This window comes from Sinocyclocheilus rhinocerous, unplaced genomic scaffold, assembly GCF_001515625.1.
Source record: "Sinocyclocheilus rhinocerous isolate Xijiao unplaced genomic scaffold, SAMN03320098_v1.1 scaffold2184, whole genome shotgun sequence".
Taxonomy (NCBI): domain Eukaryota; kingdom Metazoa; phylum Chordata; class Actinopteri; order Cypriniformes; family Cyprinidae; genus Sinocyclocheilus; species Sinocyclocheilus rhinocerous.
Genome location: NW_015635537.1, coordinates 247,586 through 264,438, shown reverse-complemented (window position 1 = coordinate 264,438; position 16,853 = coordinate 247,586). Strand labels below are relative to the sequence as shown.

The window sequence follows — 16,853 nt, the reverse complement described above, 5'->3', positions numbered from 1 at the left end:
GAGTCTTTGGCCATTTTCAAAAAACGTCTAAAGACACATCTTTTTTGCCAGCACCTGACGAACTAATACTAGCACTTACCTATTCTATTCTATTCTATTCTATTAAAAAAAAAACTAGCTATGTGTACTGTGCTAGACTAGCTGAGACTTGTCACAGCACTTGTATACTGTTGCTCTCTCGTTCGTCTTATTGCTTCTATTGTTCTCCTCATTTTTAAGTCGCTTTGGCTAAAAGCGTCTGCTAAATGATTAAATGTAAATGGAAAATGTAAACACACTACAGTTTAAATTAATAATAATCAAGTACTTTACATGTACTTTAGTCCACACATCTAAATAGGTGTACTTTTTAAAAGCATGACAAAAGATTAATACATAATGATTTAAAATGTACTTTAAAGTAAAACGTATAATTTGAAACTATTACAAAGTGCACTTTTTGAAAGGTTACTTACGTGTGTTAAGAAAAAAGAAAAGAAAGTGTTCACAAAAATGAACTTTCTTTACAGTTTTTTTTTTCAACTGCTTACACACAAAATCTTTACTTGTCACACAATTTCTGAAACCTGACACTCAAACACCAGAACCTCACACCAAATACACCGCAAAACCATACACTAATTCTCGGCCTTTGACTCAGTTTTCAATTTCATAAAACACTTTTTACAAAACACAACACATAATTCTCTGTGTAACACACAAAAATCTAACCGGAATTAATATTATGGTAATGGTGTTTGCAAATGTTTGCTTTTGAGATATTTTGTGATATTTTGAATGCAGTGCTTCATTTTGCACGAGATGTGAGGCACTTTGCATTTTGTGTGTGCAATTCTTGAATTTGTGTGTAAAGTTTTGAAAAAAAGAGGCAAAGTTTAGAAAATGTTTGTAAGCAGTTGAAAAAACTAAGTACACTTAAGTGGCCTTTTACTTAATTAATATTATATTGTTTTTTTAAAATATACTTTTTAAGATTTACAGTAATTGCAAGTGGATGTCCATTACAATTATTAATTATCAATACAATATTTGTTTTATAATTGCAAACGTAACAAACATCTTTTTGTGAAATGTTTTGCTAAAAGATTTAGCTTGTGCCGTCTTAATTTAGTATTAATTACACTTGGTATTTTATTACCTATATACATTTTTATGTGACTTTTGAGGCCACTGTCTAAATACATACAAAACCAAATACACACACAAACACACACACACACACATACTCACATAGCTTCCGGAAAAATCAGAGCATTAAGTCATCTTGTCCCTTCACACACACTTAAACACACAGAAAGGGGTTGTCCTCAGGGCATGAGTGAGCAAGTATAAGCTTATGACGGGCAAGATCTGTCTGTGTGTGTGTGTGTGAGAGCACAGCTGTGCTAGTTCCTAACCTTCCCCCTCATGTCTCTGTATAGTAAAAGATAGCACACACACACTGACCTTTTGTGGACTCTTAACAGTGTGTTTGGGTTTGTTTTGTGTGTGTGTGGAATTCCCTCTCAGCAGATGAATAAACAGGGTGTGTCACAGAGACAGAAGACGTGTTTAAAACTTCTGTCACACACATCAGCAGTGGACGAGGTACACAAATCTAAAGTAAAAGTACAAATGTTGCTTAATTTTGTGCACACACAGAGGATCTCCCAGTTCTTGATTCATTCTGAGTCAGACACAAACACTCACACTCGCTCACTGAATCAGTGAGTTTTTGACTCAAGGACAGCTGTGATTAGATTTGTCCAGTTCCTTGATGAATAGATTATTGCAATTTTCTAACCAATTCAACGGATTCTTTGGAAATAATGAGTTCATTCACAAATCGGACATTATCACGCCTTGGAAAGCGTGTCGATTTTGTTCCGTTTATTTCAGTTTAATTACGAGGTACAATATGTTTTTATGAAATGTAGTAGAGTAATAATAATGCTTTGGAATGTAGTAAAGTAAAAGTTTCCCAAAATTAAAATGAAAAATTTACATACGTAAAGTAACAAAGTATAAATACTCTACTGTAGCTCTCAAATGCCATTCATTTTGAAAGTTGGTGCATTAAGATGCATCATGTTAGGTTTGACATTAGTGATTAAGAATGTTACACTGATAGTTTTCTTTAGGCTGTTGGTTTACATTGAGGCCCTTTTGAATAGTTAAGAGTGCTTCTAAACTAAGAAAACCCTCTCTCAATCCTGCCTGCAGGAAAGAAAAATCACAATAGAGTTATCTTTGACATCTCACTCGTTTCTCTCAGACAACAACGAGAGAGAAAATGGAGAGCAAATGGTTTAGTCTCCTGAAAAACACACTCTTCCTATAGTTTCATGAGAGATCCCATAGTGTCTCAAACTTATAACCTGTGATGTTCTAGGTTTTGAAATAGCTTTTATTTTTGTATTTTCAATTTTATTGGAATTTTAGTCTGTTTCAGTCATTTTGTTTTGTCCTTTTGAATTTTCTATTATTATTTTTAGTGTTTTCAAGGCTTTATTTTATTTCAGTTGTAGTAAGCTTAACACTACAATTTCACAACTTATTTGATTTCAGTTAGCTGACAAGCCAACATTTCTAATTGTTGCTTTAGTTTAAATTTTTCATGTAATATTTATATTTGATTTCAGTTTTATTTGAATTAACATAAATTAGGTTTGAGTAACAATACTTGCTTACTATAGGGATTAGAGTTTGTTGCTTATAATTATGCATGATTTACTGTTATTACTGTAGTAAGTTTAACATGTATAACAAGGACACTGTAAAATAAAGTGTTACCTGATTTTTAATGGTTTTACATGTAGTTAACAATAACAACCCTACTTCGATTTATCAAGATGGCAAAGATTTCTCATTCATTTCTCCAAGACCAAAGTATCTGATCTGTGCACATTCATTTTATAGCCAAATACTCTTACTGTGGGGAAGTCCTGTGAAGAATTTGAGCAAAACCATCTTAATGAAGTACTTCAATGAAATGTAACTTGGCTTTCCTTTAAGAGGTTTATGGAAGAGCAGCGTCTGAGGAAGCTTTCCTGTGGGTGTCTGTCATGGAGTGTGAGTGTGCGAGTGTGTGAGTGATTTTTAATGGTTTTACATGTAGTTAACAATAACAACCCTACTTCGATTTATCAAGATGGCAAAGATTTCTCATTCATTTCTCCAAGACCAAAGTATCTGATCTGTGCACATTCATTTTATAGCCAAATACTCTTACTGTGGGGAAGTCCTGTGAAGAATTTGAGCAAAACCATCTTAATGAAGTACTTCAATGAAATGTAACTTGGCTTTCCTTTAAGAGGTTTATGGAAGAGCAGCGTCTGAGGAAGCTTTCCTGTGGGTGTCTGTCATGGAATGTGTGTGTGAGTGTGTGTGTGTGTGTGTGAGTGTGTGTGTGTGTGTGTGTTAGACACTGTGATTAGCGTGCAGGTGGATCCCGTGAGGAGGAATGTGCGAGCGAGTGAGTGTATGGTGACTCCCGTCGGCACTGGAGTGTAGGAGGGGCATCTGTCTCCAGTCAGAGCGTGAGGTGAGGCTTGTGTCCAGTGTGTGAGTGTGTGTTTTGGAGAGAGCTGGACATGCTGAGATCTGCCTGCTGTCTGGGATCTCGAGAGGTGATTCCTGTCACTCCGCAGGCGCACCACTGCACGTTCTACAGGACCGTTTTGGATGTGGAGAGTTTATCTGACAGAAAGAGTTTGTAGTCATGCAGGGCAAGACGGGGAAAGCGCCCAAGAAAGAGCTGGTGATCGAGTCTCCCCAGCAGTTTAAATATGTCCCTGTGGTGGAGGAAGAGCAGGACGGTGCGGGTCCTCAGGGGAAGGTTAGTGCGCTCGTGTAAGCTCCTGTCAGTCTGATCAGAGATGCTTTTCATTGCCTTTTAAGTGAGAGAAATCTGAGTGGAATAGTTTGATCAATCTTATTGATTTTTTTTTTTGTAGTAAAAAGCTTAAACAACTTTATGATAGTTCTACAGTCAATCAGGTTGATTTTTATAGTTAATCATCTGTGAAACTGTCAATCAGTTTTTTAAATAAACTCTATGGCATATTCATAGTCAGTAAATTTTTTTAAACAATGTCAAGTGTAGTTTAATAGCCAGTCAACATTTTTTTTGATGGTCGACTGTTAATGTGACTTTGATTTACCTTTTTTTTTTTTTTTTTTTTTACTTTTAATTGATTTCATGACAGTTGAAGTGCAAGTTAAATTAAAGCATAAAACTTCATGAAAAATTGAGGTGTGGTTGTGACAGAAGGGCTGTTTAAAGTTATTGATTAAGCCTTTAGTGCCTGTAAACTGGATCGGTTTAGTTGTTTTTGGGGTTGAAACGTGTCGTGTAGTGGTATGGTACAATAGTGTCAGAAGATCATACCATGATATATAAAATTGATATGATACTGTATTAATATACCTTGGTATTTACATAGTAAAGTTTGGGGTAAAGTTTAATCAGTGCATTATATCAAATGATTAATTTAAATTTAGGAACCCAATAATTAAAGACTTTTTGAAGACTTTTTTATTAATTAATACTATTTTTGAAGAAAATAAAGTTCAAGAGAGCAGCATTTATTTGAAATAGAAATCTTTTGTAACATTATAAATGTCTTTACTGTCACTTTTGCCCAATTTAATGAATTCTTGCTGAATATAAGCCAGACCCACTTTATATTAAGCAACTGTTTTCAACATTGATAATAAGAAGAAAAGTTTCTTGAGCAGCAAATCAGTATATTAGAATGATTTCTGAAGGATCATGTGACACTGAAGACTGGTGTAATGATGCTGAAAATTCAGCTTTAACATCACAAAAATAAATTACATTTTAAGATATATAAATATATAAATGTTGACCAAATAAATACAGTCTTGGTGAATATAAGAGATATTTTAAAACCATTTAAAAAAATTCATACTGACCCCAAACTTTTAAACAATAGTGTCCAGTGGTTCATAAGGGTTAAAAAATGTCTCAAATGTCTCTTCCAGCATTATCGCATGAATGCAGGTTCACTTTGTCTGTCATGTGCACACACACACACACACACACACTACACACCCGACTGTCACTGCCCACATACTGTATCTTTCTCCTGTGTTTCTATTGCTACACACACAATAGAGCTGAGCTCAGCTTTCAGGCTGTTTGCTTTAAAATGTAGAGTGCACTGCTCCTCAGAAAAGAGAGATTAATGTGCTGAGATGATTCATATGGAGATCACACAAGCTTCCATCATCTCACGTGTATATGTCTTTCCTGCTGTCACTTTAGTCCAATATATTCTGCTGTTCTACTGACTTATGAACTTTATTTTGGATGCAGAGTGTGCTGTGATTTGTGGGCCTGTTGTGTCCAGTTGGAGTGTGACTGGATGTTTCAGAGTACAGCAGTGTAAAGAAATAAACACACATTCACACAGCTGTTCTATCAGACTGCACTGTCACATTTGAGCACTGTGTGTGTGTGTTTTCCGATTGGTTTTCAGTTAGAAATTTCTATCGCAAAATATAACTATATCTAAATGAGGACATTACATAGGCTTCTGTTGTTTCTAGATACAGCTAGTTATAAATACTACAACCTAACCCTAACAAAAAAGCAATTTTACTAATGAGAATGTCCCTGAAAGAAGATTTTGTCAGAATTAACTCACTTCTTGGTACAAATTTGTGTACAAAATAAGTGCACACATATACTTAGCCACAGTAACTGGTGCATTACTCTGATGCCATTTTGAACACAACACAACTGTGCAAACACTGTCCTATTCATGTTCCCAGGAATAAATATAGGTGTGTGTGTTTGTGTTTGTGTGTGTGTGTTTGCCATTTGTGTTTGTACACATGCTGTGACATACTATACTCCATCTAAATGATTTGTTAAAAAAAAAGTAGCTTTACATAGTAATATGTGCACATTTTTACAGTACATTAAGAAATTACATGAAATAACTGTGCCTCTACAAATGCACTTGAAGGACCATTTAAAATAAATTAGTGGTTGTCATGTACAGCGACCCATTTTAGGCAGCTCAATGTAAAAGCTACACTATTGTGAAAACAGTCACTGTCATTGACGCTACTGAAAAGTGAAACGAAGTTAGTAGCATCTCTGTGTAGGTCATTACTCTGAAATCGCTCTAGAATGAGTTAGTTTTTGTGCAGTTAGTTTCATCAGCGATAATAAAATCACCTGTCAGTCATATGACTGTAACTCAGGTCTCTCATATATGTGTTAAAGATTAAACTGCTGAATGTTTGAAATGCGAATATTAACTCTCACACACATACAAACACATCCAATTCATTTCATTTGACTGGACAGCGTTTCTCAGCGTTTTGCAAAAGAAAAAATGTGCAGTAATTGCAGTTTCCAGCTGAAATGAGCACTAGTAATGGTAAAACACCAACCATTTTTATTCCTTTTCACACAAATAATGATTATGGGGGCAGATTGTCAGTTAATAAAGATCTATTTTTGTTTGGTATCTTGCACAATACCATATAATGACCTAAAAACACTTTTACCATAGCGCATGATTTGTAAACTAATAAATTTCATTGTTTGCATCACATAAACAGCTCCATATGTATGGCTTTTCTGCCGTAGTAAACTTGCTTGGTAGCTCACCTGGTACAGCGCTGAAGTTGTGATGCAAAGTCGGATACAAGCCCCATGAAACGCAAGTCATGATAAAAGAGCTCAAAAACTTGCAGAAACGAGATTTGCTTGGTTGCTTCAGCAAATAAATTTTTGTTTCGGGTGGTACATTATTTTCAAATGCAATAGTGTTAACCATTTAATGTCACTCATCGGATGTTTAATTTTTAGAACTGTGTACGTATATTCACATTCTGTTTCAGATAAAACTGAACACACTTTTAGCATCACTCACTGGACACTTGGAAAATGTGCAAAAGCAATGTAATATCATTTTGAAGAAATGCCACCACATGCACATATTTCCAGTGAGCCTGGCTCAGCCTGACTTTGAGAACCTGGGTTTGTATGCTCATGACACACACACTGCTGGGATTGAACTGGTTGATGGTTGTTTTATGTGGTGTCTGGAGGCTTTAATCTGTTGTACAGTCAGTGGAGCTGATGTTCATGGTAGGGCTGTCGCGATAACCGCAATATCGCAATACCACGCTATTGACGAGCAAGTTAGTAATGATAACATAATGTGTACCATGCTGATTTGGACTGAGATTAAACAGACAACGAATGAGAGAGAGATCAACTGAGCATGTGCGATTACTTGCGAGTCATATATATTTGTGAAAATGGGTAGTCATGTCCAAGAAAAGTCAAATCTCTGTCTTAGCATCGAAGCATTGGTCAGCTGAGCCTTCTAACCTGGCGCTCAAAGTTAAAATGATTTCAACAGCGTTTTTCATTTTGTCTCTCTTTGATATATATATATATATATGGCGATAATACCGCATACCGCGCTATTGAGCCACTCAAAATTACCGCAAGGGGAATTCCTTCACCGCGACAGCCCTAGTTCATGGTGTTTGGGTGGGATTCTGGTCTTTGATTGGTCTATCCAGTTATGATGTAATCATCAAAACAACGCCGTCTCCTTGGAGATCTGCATCTGAGGTCATTTTGCCAATATCACTCCCAGATGTGTGAGTGGACTGTGTTATCTCACTTAGTCTTACACACACACACACACACACACTCCCAGATTCCTCCTATATCAGTGAAAACATATTACTAAGATCCTCATCCAGCACTCATATTCTGTAGAGATCACTGATTTATTTTATTACAGAAATGTATTATTTTATAAGAAATTATTTTATTATTTAACATTTTATGTAATTTTTTTTTTTATTAAAACACCTTTTGAAATGGATTTTACATTCTTGAACTTTTACTGGGGCTCAGGAAATTTCTTTGACTTTTTAGACAATATTGCCATTGAACACCATTGAGTCTGTTTAGAAACAGGTACAATCACAATGGAGTATCTTAAGGTGCTTTGCTTGAGGTTTTTAAGAAATAATATTTAATTGGACTTTACAGATCAACCCTTGCCTCGTTTGATTGTGCTAATTCAGTTTTTTAACCTCCTTTTCTCCTCTAATTAGTAAATGTGAGCACCATCCTATAACATATTGCGATATTAGAATTGGGATATCTGTAAGATGTGCTGAATTTGTGCTTGTGTGTTTTCAGGTGAAGCCGCGTGTGGTGGAGCCTCTGGACTATGAGAGTGTGCTGGTGCAGAGGAAAACTCAGATCCTCAGCGATGGACTCAGGGACATGCTGCAGTTTCCTCTGGAGGATTTTCAGGTCAGATTATCTATGACTTTCCAGTGATTTTTTTTTATTGTGGTATCCTATAAATGTGAACAGTGGTTGGTCACTTTACATGTCACTCTGATGTCCTTTCCTGCCTTAAAATGTGGTCACACTAGACTTTAAACACTGCAACGGCTGGAATACAACATCAAACTCTGTGGTGTCATTTTTCTAAAAGCATAATTCAACATATAACATATAGAAATGTTATCTACTTCACTTCACTACTAGCTAGGTTCTAAAAGTCTGTACTTTTGTTTGGTTGCACCATTTATTTTTAAAGGGGTCATCGGATGCCCATTTTCCACAAGTTGATATGATTCTTTAGGGTCTTAATGAAAAGTCTATAACACACTTTGGTTAAAATTTCTCAATGGTAGTGTAAAACAACACCCTTTTTACCCTGTCAAAAACAGCTCTTTTCACAGCAAGCCGTTTCGGTGCATGTCCCTTTAAATGCTAATGAGCTCTGCTCACCCCGCCCCTCTCCCTCCGTGGAGTGATGCGCAGTTCTCTGAGAGACTGTAAACTTTAGTCGCATTTATCGTGAAACTTGCTAACTAGCACATTATTAGGAAAGACGATTTGCAAAATTCATTAAAAAAACTTATACTCACTTCTTCTGAAGGTGAAGCCGAATCACGAATGATTCGCGCGAACATAGACGCATTTAGGCATATCGGGGGACTGGATTTAAAAAAAAACACTGGGTGGATTTTTATCATTATAGGGTGGTTGTTTACACACACTGCCAACACACATTTCAGCTCAAACAACTTGTAAAAGTGAATTTTACATCCGATGGCCCCTTTAAGGCAGAACATCGTAATGTCTATGTATTGCATAGTCGCATATAATGTTTACTCTCAATGATCCAATATTAACCTTCATATACATGAGCAGAAATCGTGTTAAAAAGCTGTTCATTTCAGTTAATCTTTAATTCTATCTTTTGTCTCACGTAACTAATGGTAAACATGTTTCCATTCAAATACGTGTTGAAGAACCATTATCAAAGTAACTTATTCAAATAATGTTCTCTTTCTTAAAATGTAAATGTCAACATTTTCATATATGTGTAAAGGATTGGCATCTGTCAGGTAAAACATAAGCTTATTGATGCAGTTCAGTCAATCTGATATTTTATTCCAAGTGTTACTCCTGGATGGAGGCGTTCATAAATATTTAGTTTATTGATAGAATTATGTTTCAACAAGTTTAATGGTGCAACACAAAACATATTTTGTAATGTGTAAGTTGTAACATACAGCCTAAGTTGTAATTTACCCACAGCTGGGGAAACCGGTCCCAGATCCACAGTGTTTACACTCTTCAGAACGTCAACCTACTCATGGTCCGTGTGTCATTGTCTCTGGGACAGGAAGTAACATTGAAATATGACACATTTTAGCTTTAATCTGTGAACAATGAGAACCACAGATCTCATGACACCAGGCTCTGTCCATCCTGATCTATGATCGGCCGGCACACTGACACATTCCACAGAGATCCTGACCGGCAGAGCAGATGTTCCCGGCCTCTTCTCGCTCAGTGTCTCGTGTTGTTTCTCTGGGTCACCGGCTCTGATCACACTGTACAGCTGGAGTCATTGCTCTCAGAAAAAAGGTTCAAGGCTGTCATACAATAAACGAGTATAGTAAACAGCTGTCTGACTGTCACAGCTGCACACAGAGTCCATTTGACAGAGATGTTGTCCACTGAAATCCTCTAGAATGCGCACAGTTTCTGATGTCCATAGACGTGCTGCATCAAAACATCATCTCCTACCCAACAGCACAGAGATCCAGGCTGCATCTCAACTAGTGGTCGACCGATATATCGCCAAGGCCGATATATTGGCCGATATTTGTCATTTTTTTTAAATATCGGCATCGGCCGATAAGTTTTCCTGTTTGGCTGATCGACAGCGCGCCCTCTTCGACAGCGCGCCAGACTTTTATTTTGATGGCGTTGAGAGCTGCAGCGCCTGAGCACACAGTGCTCACATTCTCCCTCTTGTTCGCTGTCGTCGTTAACAGTTCTGTCTAATATGGACAGAAATCTGTCTAATAATCAGATAGAACGGTTAAACAAAGGAATGAAAATGTATACAAAAAGTATTATAACGATTGCTTTTATATTATTAGTATTAGAAAGGAAAACATTATAATACTTAATAGCAAATACGCATTTATATAATTTAAACAAATCTTTGAATGACTAATTAACATTTAGTTTCACAAACCTTGCAAACTTAGTCGGATCCAGTTGTGAGATCTTGTGAAGTGTGCATTTGTATCCTGCATGATCGCGTGTTCTCTGCGTGACGGTCGATCCGTGTGAATTGAATGCTCACAAGAGGAGAGTTCAGCTTCACTGGAGATGCACGATAGCACATAGATGCTGCGCTTTATGCATTTGCCCACTGCCATATTCATGTCATTTTCATTGCGTGCTCTATGTAATTTTTAATTATATTTTTATTAAATATTTGTTTATTTGTGAAAAATACTTTGTCATCTAAAGTATACGTATGTTTATTTAACACATTAATTTTGTAATCCATTTTCAAATTATTTAAAATAAAATAAATACAATTATATCGGCTTTATATCGGCCACCGGCCACCCTGCTTTCCAAGATATCGGCATCGGCTGTCAAAAAACCAATATCGGTTGACCACTAATCTCTATTTAAACTACATATTAAATTGGGATTCATTCATAATATTTAAAAAAAACTGTAGGTGAAAGGGACCCAGATGATCTACTACTTATGGGAAGATTTAGGATTGCGCAATTAATGGACACTGTACGATCCCATGAAGCCACACAAAGGGTTTATGAATGGCAGTCAAATGATGCAACTGATGCTGTAGGTCACATGACAATGAAAACATGATGGATGTAGTTAATTCTATGGTGAACATTTTTTATAACGATCACTAAGTTTCATAGTATCTACTAAATACTTTATTTTTCAGATACACTCATTTTTTAACTGTAGAAAAAATGTAAAATATAAGGCTAAGGGGCCGTTCACACAGAATGCATCTTTGCGTCTAAAAACGTGAGACACAGTGCTCAGGAATGGTTTTAAAAAAGCGCAGTGCAGAATGCCGCTCAACGGCTCTACTGTAAACAAACGCTTGCCCCGCCTCCGAGGTCTTCTGATTGGTCCACTGTTTTAGAACTGACGTTGATGGACGGTGCTGCGTGTAAAAGTTAAAAAAATGTTTAACTTGACACAACATCTTAAAAACTTGCCGCTCATGAATGAGACGATGCAAAAGATGTGAACACAACAGTCATACACGTTATGTGTGAACTACCAAAAGTATACAGAAATGCGAAATGAGACCGCAAAAGTGGGTTTTTGACAGCATGATGGTTAATTAACCGGGCTTTGAAAGTGCACAGACTCATTTCCCAGTTAAGATAACCCAGGATCTGAGATCACAGTACTGCTCTATCACCAAAGCACTTAAACTGCTCCAAAGGGACAGCCCTTACATCCGTTTGCAGTGCCTAAAGCTCCTTTAGATGAAAGCTTTTATTAAAGGTATGAATAATGTCGTTATTTTATTATTTTATTACACTTATTACTGTCACTAACAGGTTAAATGGGTAGTTCACCCAAAAATCCCCCTAATGTCATTCCAAACTCATAAGACTGTGTTCCTTAATATTCGGAACACAAATTAAGATATTTTTGATGAAATCCGAGAGCTTTCTTACCCTGCATAGACAGCAACTATGCTCAAGGCCCGGAAACGTAGTAAGGACATCGTTAAAATAGTCCATGTGACATCAGTGGTTCAACCGAAAGAAAAGAAAAGAAAAATAACTACTTTCTTCTCTTCCGTGTCAGCCTTTGACGCACATTCACGAGAGTACCAGGACGCATGCGTGGTACTGTCATGAATGTATGTCGAATTCTGACATGGAAAAGAAGAAATTGTTGAAAAAGTCATTATTTTTGTTTTCTTTGCGCATAAAAAGTATTCTCGTAGCTTTGTAACATTACGGTTGAACCACTGATGTCACATGGACTATTTTAACGATGTCCTTGCTACCTTTCTGGGCCTTGAACGTGTCAGTTGCATTGCTGTCTATGCAGAGTCAGAAAGCTCTCAGATTTCATCAAAAATATCTTAATTTGTGTTCCGAAGATGAACGAAGGTTTTACGGGTTTGGAACATCATGAGGGTGAGTAATTAATGACAGAATTTTCATTTTTGGGTGAACAATCCCTTTAACACATGCCACCATGCTAATACTGGATAAGCGTAGACAAGCACTAACCAGTCCAAACTAGTCTCGCAGATTCAGACTTTTCACCAGTATAAAGTCTGGTCCATTTGCAGCTTTCCAGTCACACTGGATTTTTTGGTAAATTGTCCTTTATTCAAATGCACGCAAATGCAGGAGACAGGAAACACAAGACCATGCAAATTTTCTAAAAAACTTTCGAAAGTTTGGTGAACTCTGACCTGCAAATTCATAATCTTGTGAAGACGTGACAAATAGGAGATCTTTGTGACCTCAGCTGAATTTAAAAAATGCTAACTTTAAATCTGCAGCATTGCATAAGCCATTAGTGTTGAATATATGGTCCACCCTATAGTTTACCCTATAGCGCTTTAAAAACATTGCTTGTTGATGTTGATTTCTGGCTTTACCAGTGAGTTTGAGGCAGGACTGCCAGTTTGAACAAATAAGGGCAATGTTTGGGAAACCTGCTGGATATCAGTCATTTTTGCAATTCCCATTGGTGCCACTGTTAAGAATGTACAAAGCTATACATTTACAAAACCTTAAAAGATTTTTTTTTTTACAAAAAAATGACTAGATTGACTAGATAATACTTTAATGACTAGACTTTAATGACTAGATAATAATCAGGTTTTCAGATTCACCTGACCCTGCTCAGACTTGTTTTTAGGGGGCATTTACATAAGACACACTGCAATGTTCAGAAACACCTAGACAATGCACAATGGAAAGAAACAGAATTAGGACTGCACGATTAACTGTATTTAAATCGTGATCACAATTTCTGCTTCTCTCGATTAATTAACAATAATCATCTGTACTATTGGCCAACAGGTTATTTAACCTGAGTTTTCATTTGACCTTTTCCATCTCCATTCTAATAGTCTTCTCAAATGAAAGTGCTGTACAGCTGGTCTTCCTTCACAAGGCTGCTTGTGCAAAATCTGCAAGTAAATGTTCTCAGTGGCGAACAGTAATAAATCCGAATATGAATCTGGACTATGTTGCTTGCGATTGTAAAGGTTCATATTTATGATTTATTATTGATTGAGGTCTTTCTAGTGGATGAGTATTTTGCTGGGGCACTGCTTCGCCTGCTTGTTCCTCAACAGACCAACATGTTTACCATCTTAAAGTACCTTATGTGCTGCTAATCTGCTAATCTCGTGACATCAGACGTGCCTTTTCCCACGTGTCCCCTAGTGAGCTTGCCTTGAACCTGTGACCTTTTAGGTTACCAACCCAGGTCTTCAACCACTGCCTGAATCTTCATTAGCTCTTAAAGTTTCACTCACACACTTCTGTCCTGTAGTGGTGTGCTCATGGTATTTGGGAGTGTGTGCGCGGCTCCTGGATGACTATGGCAGTGTTCCTCTTCTTCTCACCCCCTGCGATTAGCATCTTTCCAGGAGGAAGTGAGGGCTTCAGGAAAGGAAGTTTGGGAACAGGAGGACTCTATTGTGTGTTTTTTCTTTGGAATGCTATTAACGCTATTTTCCGCTGGTTCTGAGATCCACTGACCCTGGTGACATAGAGACACTTTCCTTCTGAATATAAAACATCAAGAGCATTTGTGGTAAACAGACAGTCTCAGATCTCAGTGGACTTTGTTTAGGGCACATGACATATTTCATTTGGCATGAATGGAAAAAAAGGGAAACAAAAGATTGTGAATTTGTCTTTAGCCACCAAAAATTAATTGGATAATGAATATTTGATTACTAGTTGTGTTATATTATATAATTGATATAGAATTATAGTTTGATATTTTACATTTTATTTAGTTTGTTTTTTATTTTTTTATTATTTTCATTTTAGTAAAGTTTTAGTAATTTTGTTGTGTTTGATATTTTTATTAGTTTATTTTTTTAAATGTCCATATAGCCTAGTTTTTTAAGTTTTAGTTTTTAGTTTAGTTATTCGGTCCGTTACACTAGTTAAAATTGCTTATTTCTCTGGATTTAAACATTCTTCGAAACATTTGGGATAATGTAAGTACACAAGTCAGCAAAATATATAACACTGTTCTAGTGGTTTTTGGATACTTTAATAAACAAATCTTACATATTGTGCCTTTAAACTGAACAAAAATTAGAAATGCTACCTGATGTAATTTATTTTGTATTTTGTAATAATAATAAAATGTTGTAATAATATTTTAATTCTTTTGGTGTTTATTTTGTTTGAAGTAATGCATTTTTTTTATGGTTTTAGTTTTAGTTAAATGGTTATAATCCTGATTATTAGTCTTGGGACCGTATGACACACTCCAAAAAAATAGGGCATAATGTACTGTATAACTTGAAGGATTTCTTCTGTAATTATTTTTTTTACAGGTTTCACCAGTAGTTTGAATTTTACACTGCTTTGCATTGTGTTTTAGAGTTAACGGAAATGTTTGTAAAAATGTATGTATAATGTCCTGTGTAATAAGCTGCCAGTTATGTTACAGATTTATTTTTTGCAGTGCATATTGTATGTTTTCATTCATATCAAATAAAATGCTTTAAAAGTGCTGATTGCATAAGGAGAATGTAATTTTTCATTTTAATTAATGCATTTTATCTAGTATATTTTATAATAATAATATTTAAGTAATTGGCTGGTGAATGTTCTTGAAATGTTACTGTGTTCTGATATTATTTGCAGTATTGTGTTTTGTTTTTGAGAGTGTGAGAATGAGTTCTGATTGATTAAACAGAAGTTCATGCAGCACTCTGATTCGCTGTTTGCTGGATGTTAATGTAGTGGTTTGGCTATATGTTTAGACCGCTTGCATTCTCATTCATCTCAAAGACATGTGCTTGAATTATTTTGAGTGCACAGAAATTTTTGACTCGCCATCAGTTGAGAAAGATGCTTTTTTGCAGTCAGTTTGTGCAGTTACCACATCTACAATCTAATCGAGTCGTGCAAACCGGCCAAAGCTTGACCTCTTTCATGCTCTTATTGACTGAATGGATGGAGACTGTCTGTCCATAAGAACTGAACCTGGCTGTTTGAGTCCTGCTGATCTGGCGGACGTGAGTCAGGTTGGGGAGTTTTGCTGCGAAACTGTGGTCGAGCTCATCCTGCCGCTTCGTTTGTCCTGTTTCTCTCATGAGAAAACTCTCATCAGGGGGAGTTATACTGAACAAAAGTCATTCTTTTCAAAGTCATACTGTAACTTTTGTGTATTTGTTTGCACTGAAGCACTTTGCTAGCAAGTTAATTAACTAAATGCATTATATATGCAACGTAAATGTAATCTTACGACTTGCATCTGCACAAAACGGATGGAAATGCACATGTGATCTAGACAGCGCTAGTCAGAATGTGTAACACTCTTGTGGATGTGCTTTTCACATAACAACATGCCAAAACGCAGTCTGGACGACATGCTGCCCCAACACTAACCAATCAGACCTCAAGGAATCACCCAGGGTGCTGCCATAACCAATCAGAAAAAAAGAGAAAATACGTGTTTTTAAAAATCATGTGATCATTTTCCTGATCGATCATTGTTGTCGCTTCTGAGTACTCGTGGCCATCCCTAATTTGTTGGATCAGATGTCAGGTTTTGTATAGATGTGGTTATAGATAGTATAGATTTGATTATAACAGTGTTTTTCTTCTGCAGGTGTGTACACTGCCACGACAGATCCGGACGTTCTACCCCTCCATACCTCCACACGCACTGAGAGAGGCACAGAATCTGTTTGTACAAGAGGTAAAACACACACACACTTACAGAGCACTTTCTTTGAATTCATAACTTCACTGTCTCACATTTACAGTCATACACTGTGTGCGTGTAAGACAGAAAAGCACAGCACCTATTGTTCTTTAACAGTATTTGAGCATTTTACGTCCTCACACATACTTTCTGCACTCGGAGGATTTCCTCTGTTGTTTATAGAGAGGACTTTGTCCGAGATTGACCTTCATTTCACGTTACACACTCACTCCTAGCTCAGAGGAGAATAGTGCTCCATTGTTCTGCAGATATTCCCAATTCTTTATAAGACTCACTGCCAGATAGGTACAAACTCATGGGATACTCCCGAACTATTCCAGTACAGACACACACACTGATGTTACTGGCAGACACATGCCTGCTCTCCAGTTGAATATATCGAACAGATGGTTTAACGTGAGTTTTTAAAACCTAGTGAGCTTCATCTCTGTCTGCCTGAGAAGCTGCCTTCAAAAGGGACGCCTTATAAAATACATATATAATTGACATTTCCCCTGACACCTTTTAACAGATTAACTACATATATAAT

The 16,853-nt window shown here is 36.6% G+C and overlaps 1 protein-coding gene across 1 annotated transcript in view; it reads left to right on the top strand.

The window, feature by feature from the left end:
* The window catches only part of LOC107747233 (dedicator of cytokinesis protein 9-like), a 106,942-nt gene that overhangs the window by 27,829 nt on the left and 62,260 nt on the right, over positions 1-16,853 (top strand). Inside the window, exons 2-3 of the mRNA XM_016561685.1 lie at positions 8,189-8,305; positions 16,208-16,297. Of these exons, the coding sequence (XP_016417171.1) occupies positions 8,189-8,305; positions 16,208-16,297 (207 nt within the window). The remainder of the gene's footprint in view (positions 1-8,188; positions 8,306-16,207; positions 16,298-16,853) is intronic.